Source organism: Poecilia latipinna, unplaced genomic scaffold, assembly GCF_001443285.1.
Source record: "Poecilia latipinna isolate Pla-1442-1.1 unplaced genomic scaffold, P_latipinna-1.0 Scaffold346, whole genome shotgun sequence".
NCBI classification, from domain to species: domain Eukaryota; kingdom Metazoa; phylum Chordata; class Actinopteri; order Cyprinodontiformes; family Poeciliidae; genus Poecilia; species Poecilia latipinna.
Window position 1 is genome coordinate 93,829 of NW_015112962.1, and position 5,787 is coordinate 99,615.

Genomic DNA, 5,787 nt, shown 5'->3' on the forward strand with positions numbered 1-5,787 from the left:
TGGACGTTCTTAAGAATTTTCTTCTTCTAGTGAGCAGAATTTATGATCTTATCAATTACGGCAAGTTGTCCAAGTCCTGAAGCAGTAAAGCATCTGAGGCCCATCATGCTACCCCCGCTATGTTTTGACTGCATGATGTCTTTTCCTAGACTGACTGTGTGCTAATGAGAGAATTTGGCTAATTGATTTCAGGTGTGTCGAAACAGAGATGCATCTTAAATTTGCAGGTAGAGGAACTCTCAAGGTCTGGACTTGGGCACTCATTGTCTACAAATGTTTTTTTTTTTTTTCTTTTTTTTTTTTCCAGGCCTGAATTTCTTTATTTATCAAAAGGTCATCAATCAGGAAAAAAAAAAAAAAAAGAAAAATCAGGAAGTTTAACTTATCTTATTTAAAGCTCACATAACTTTTGACTATCAAATAGGATTTTAATAAACGTGATCTGGACCTAACAAAGACGCTCCTGTTAACACCCTCCATGTCTGTTGGAGCCTCAGGTGCATCAATTTTCAGCCGGCAACTGGTTGAACTGGTTGAAGTTAACTGACAAATCGCAGCATGCGTTGCAAGGCCATGACAAAAATGCAGCAGCTCACCACAAGACAGTGACCAAAACACTGAGCAAAGCAAACGTGACCATGACAGTTTGACTGCTCTGATCAACGAAATTACTTTAACTTTGTCCATTTAAGGAGGAAGCTCTTCAAAAAATAACATTTTCGGTTGTGAGTCATCAGTGAAGCAGACTAGAGAATCTATTAGTGGAGAAAATGAGGAAGTTAAAGAGCTAATCTGTTAAAATAGATTAATATTCCATAGTGTCTGTTTTCACCCAGTTCCCCGAGTAGGAAATAATAGGATGAAAAAAAATCAGTTGATTTAGGAAATAGAGTTGATTGTTTTTCTTGTGGGTCAAATTTATATTTCATTAGGTTAAAAGCTGCCCACATGTACTTTTATCTTGATGAAAATGTTGACCTTTTGAGTATAAATCACACATTTCTCTCTCTCTGACTTTAAAACAAAAACATATTTCATATCTGCCAGTGTCATGAACAGAGTTAGACTGGATATATTTAAAGTACTCACACTTTATTATATTTTATATTATATTTTATCACAATCAAGCAACAAGTTTCAAAGTAACTGTTGGGGGTTTTGTGTTATAGACAAACACAAAATAATGAATAATTGACAATAATCTATATTTTTTCTTTTTTTTTTTTAAATAATCTGAAAAATGTGGAATATGTTTATAATCACCTCTCTTTACTCTGATGCTCCTAAATAAAATCCATTGGAGCTATTTATATTAAGAAGTCAGCTGGATGGGTAAACAAACAGCTCCATGGAGGCCTGACAGGTCCAGGAGAAAGTTGTACATACTTTTAAGCAGGGTGAGGTTATTAAACTGTGCAAGCATTTAGCGTTTCAGGTTTAACACCTCTGAAAAACAATAAACCTGGGAACTTAGAACGATAACAGTCTCACTTCTTTGTACAGGGTAAACATTAATGTCAGAAGCAGCCAAGAAACCTGTGGTAACTTTAGATTAGCTGCAACTCAGGTGGGAAATTTTGTTGATAGGAGACAAAAAACTGTGCACTCCATAAACATGGCTATTATGAAAAGCTTAGAAGAATAAAGGTATTGAAAGAGAAAATCATAAGAGCTCCAAATAAAAATGTACAAAAACTGTGGGAGGAAGGTAAGCAAAGCTGATATTCCTGGCATACATGCAAAACACTAATTGCTCACAGAATGTTTTTACATGGTGAAACATTGTAGTGGCAGCATTATAATGTGGGAATATGGAAAGATGGCAAATATTACTGAGAAATGTTTGGGTGAATGAGAAGATGGGTGAAGCAAAAGACCAAACTCCTGACAAAAAAAAAACGTGCTGGAGGCTGGAGTTCAGACTCCAGACTCAATGCATGCTAATGCGTCAGAATAACCCATTTAACGTCTCGACCAAAATCTAATTAAAAAGCTGCAAGACAGGTTTTTAATGTCCATGTATCCCTTTACTTCTGTTTCACTGCTGTAAAACACAGAAATGTGTGTTCATGGAATGCAAACATATTTATGAGGCACATCTTCAGGGGAAAACAAAATGCCCTGAAGCAGAACGAAACTCCCCAGATACTCGGTTTCAAAATGACACTTGTGTGATGAAGGCCGGTAATAAATAGAAAGCCCGAGTGTGTATGTGTTTTCATGTCTGGGCATGCCATTGGTAAGTCCCTCTATCCCCCCCTTTGATTGACACAGACCAACAAGTGAGCTCCCGGTAGCACTGAGCGCCCGACAATAAGCTCCATTTGGCTCACCGAAGGTGTGAAATGGCTCACTTCTGCCCAAGTCCCCCTTGCCTTTGTTGTGGGGCCTGGTTTTAGCAGACAGAGGCAGCTTCACAGGGAGTGAGAATCCTTCTGCTTATTCACCGGGCAGCCAGCCTGTGACACAGTCCTGAACTCCACCCCCTTTTACGCACAACACACTCACACACTCTGACTTTATCAACGCTCTCCCTGCCCAGCCCTCACACAGAACAAGTCTGACTTTTGCAGGGAGCACAAGGTTCTCTCTGGACGCTGCTCATCCATCACAGACGGGACGGTACATTTTTTTTTTTTTTTTGGCCTTCAGAGCAGCGCTAAGCCCCACAGGTCAGAGCAGCATGGGGAGCAGCATTTCATGTGTCCCCCAACATAACTTCAGGTACTCCAGCAAGAGTTTCATTCGCAGAAACAGGTAAGAAGAGCTCACCTCACCCAGGTTTCCCAAACTTGTGTTGCTGTATTCTCCCAGCACATGTCATGCTTTGTTGGTTTAGACTCAGTATTTCAGCTGGGAGGAATTCTTGGTATCTGTCGAGAGTTTGAGCTGAAGGTTGTGAATGTTACCAGACGTGGTTGTGGATCAGGTGGTGATACTGGATGGACACCAAGTCGTGCCCGGGCACAAGTGTCAATGATCCAGTTACCATTCTTTTCGCTTCTGAGGTAACCTCTCGGCTGTAAGCAAATCCACCTTTCTATTTAAGAAAACATAGAGCTTGACCTTATTTATTCATAAAAAAAATTACAATAACGTAAAATTTTAGTTTTTAGTTTTGTTGTGCCACTGATATAAGATAACTCCTTGTGGGGAGTGACCAACTCTGATGACTTTAGACTTGTTGGACACATAAGTGGATTATATTTTGTTTTCTATATAGTTTCCTACACCCTTCTTGGATTAAATGCCTGGGCATGTCCCAGCTCTGCAGCACCGTCACATCTGACTGTGATTAGCTTATTGTGGATGCAGTTTTTAATCCTATGCTGAGTGACCTTAAAATATCTGATTCACCACATTTTAGATAAATAATAATATTTTCTTAAAAAGGCAGAAAAAGTTGTAGCTCAACAAGTGAAACGGGAACAGCGAGCTTCTAAATGGGATTCATGTTTCTTGTAGCCTTCTCTCTCTTTGTGACATTGTATCAGGTGAGGCTCAGGTATTCCCCAAAGAGAATGAGGACAAGCTCTGCTGAATGCCACAGCAGTGACTTGGGGAATGTTGGGTGTGCAAAACGATTACCTGTCTATTATTTACAATGCATACCTCTTTAGCTTTACAACTGCAAGATTGCATGACAGTGTGAGGCTTTCATACTTTCCTTTGTGTGCGAGTCAATTCAAAATAAAAAGAGATCTTTAAAAAAATAAAATAAAGGGAACACTATCACTCTCTTGACACCCGTGAATGATTAATGCTGGATGCTGGACTTCCTGAGTAGACAGACCTTGGTTCTCAACACACAAACAAAAGGCTGCGTTGTTGCACGGCGAGGACACTGGCACACATGTGCACAGACAAAGCAGATAAAGTACGAGCTGACACCGTAAAAAAAAGTAGCACCACGGTTTTATCTCTGCAGCGAGCGTGCTTCCTTATAAAAATGTGACAGTAATGGTAACAGATGAACTGCATGCAAAACAAAGGGGGGCATTGAGTGCTGATTTCCCTATGCATATGCTCACCATTAGAGGCACAAGACCCGATTGTCCTTTTAAATGCCTGTGGTTGATGGAGTAAATGCAATGGAAGTGACTTTGATTAATTTGTAAAAGGGAAGGAAAAAAAAAACATGATTATCAGTCATTGAGCTGCAGCAAAGCTTAATCAGACTTAATCAGTTTTTTTATTTACATGTATTGTCTCCACCAAGAGCAGGAAATGATCTTTCCCAACTGTGAATAATAGAAATCCACTTCAGCCATTATGGAGTTCAGACGATTATTTTAACACACACACAAAAAAAAAATGATTCTGGAGTTGATATTTTAACTTCCTTGCAGACTTTTATGTGAAGTTACCTTGAACCATTTTGGGTGTAAGTGTTTGTTAATCACAGTTAATGCATATTCCAAACTTACCAAGGACGGCATCAGAAGAGCGCCATCTACTGGTTGGAGTTATGTGAAATTATGTGTAATTTTTTAAATTTTCTAACTAGACAGAAAAATAAATGTTTTATATATAATTGTAAAATATTTTAGTTATTATTTATTTGCAATTAGCATGGTTAGCGAAGTTAGCATAAAATAACAGCATCTCCGAGTTTATCGCTGAGCAGGTGTTCACAAAGTTTTCACCTTCAAACTTAGAAAAAAACTTTAAGACACTTCTGAGTCTGGCTATAGTCATGACAATGACGGTGTTACATTGCGATAAACTGGCAACATAAACAGGATCCACAGCTAATGTTTCTTTCATCTTTTGCTAAAACAAAGCAACGTAGCCGTTGCTCTGTTCTGACTTCCTGTTTTCTGCTGCTTGCTCTCTCTCACTTTCCTGCAGCTTGAGTGAATCATAGTTTTATGTGAAACAGCTAGTTTCATCTTCGTGCTTCCTCTGACATAATTTACATACTGAAATTAGCTAACTTTATGAGTCTAATTACTCAGTAACCACACTCAAACCAGGGGTATTGTTACCGTGAGAAGATATGCTGCTTTCACTGGTAGGAAAAAGTCTTTGAAAGTACAACACGCCAGACAATCTGAAGATCAACCCAGTAATCAGCCAATTTTTCTGTGAATCATGGTGAACATTTATTTGTGAGCATTAACAAATTGCATTCTTGTCTTTCGTGCAGCAGTCGTCTGTTTCGCAAGAAGAATCCCCAAGAGGGACAGGAGAAATCCAACAGCATCATAAATATCCTGTGCACAGTCACTCCAAGGAAGGTAAGAAACTCCTTCATCTCCCCCGACACAGCAATAACACAGCAATAACACAGCAATAAATCGTTGCGTTGACATAAAAAAAAAAATGTTCGACATAAAAAAACATTCCTTAGTGATTTTACCCCAACTTTTACTATTAAAACAGTTTCTGGATGTTTATGTTTCCGTGACTGGTTGCAGGAAATGTCTCCTAAAGATCTACAGACGATAGAGAACATAAAATGGGACCCTCCGTTCGCCTATGACCCGGCCAGCGGATGGAAGAAGAGCAGCATCAATGTGAAGAATTTCGGACGGATGATTCACAGCTCCAAAGTTCGATTCCGCTTCCTGCACTGCCAGGTGAGCGGAACAAAATCATTTAGCAATGACTGCATGATGAAATGTCAGGAAAGCAACAACAAAAGACAAAACAAACATCACCTCCAACTCCTCAATGCGGTTTGTGACATCGACCGAACCCAGAATGACACATCATCCCAGTCATCCGTTTGAAGCCTGGGAAATCCAGATTTGAACAAAACAGGTGGAAAGTAACAAGGTTGCA

General features: G+C 39.3%; 1 protein-coding gene across 3 annotated transcripts in view; it reads left to right on the forward strand.

Annotated features, from left to right (window-relative positions):
* The first annotated feature begins 2,523 nt into the window (after positions 1-2,523).
* The window catches only part of plekhn1 (pleckstrin homology domain containing, family N member 1), a 19,278-nt gene continuing 16,014 nt past the window's right edge, over positions 2,524-5,787 (forward strand). Inside the window, exons 1-3 of one of the 3 annotated variants that reach the window (XM_015035717.1) lie at positions 2,524-2,757; positions 5,150-5,240; positions 5,421-5,582. In XM_015035717.1, the coding sequence (XP_014891203.1) occupies positions 2,684-2,757; positions 5,150-5,240; positions 5,421-5,582 (327 nt within the window). In that variant the 5' untranslated portion in view covers positions 2,524-2,683. The remainder of the gene's footprint in view (positions 2,758-5,149; positions 5,241-5,420; positions 5,583-5,787) is intronic. The other 2 variants (XM_015035716.1, XM_015035715.1) reach the window with 2 other exon arrangements.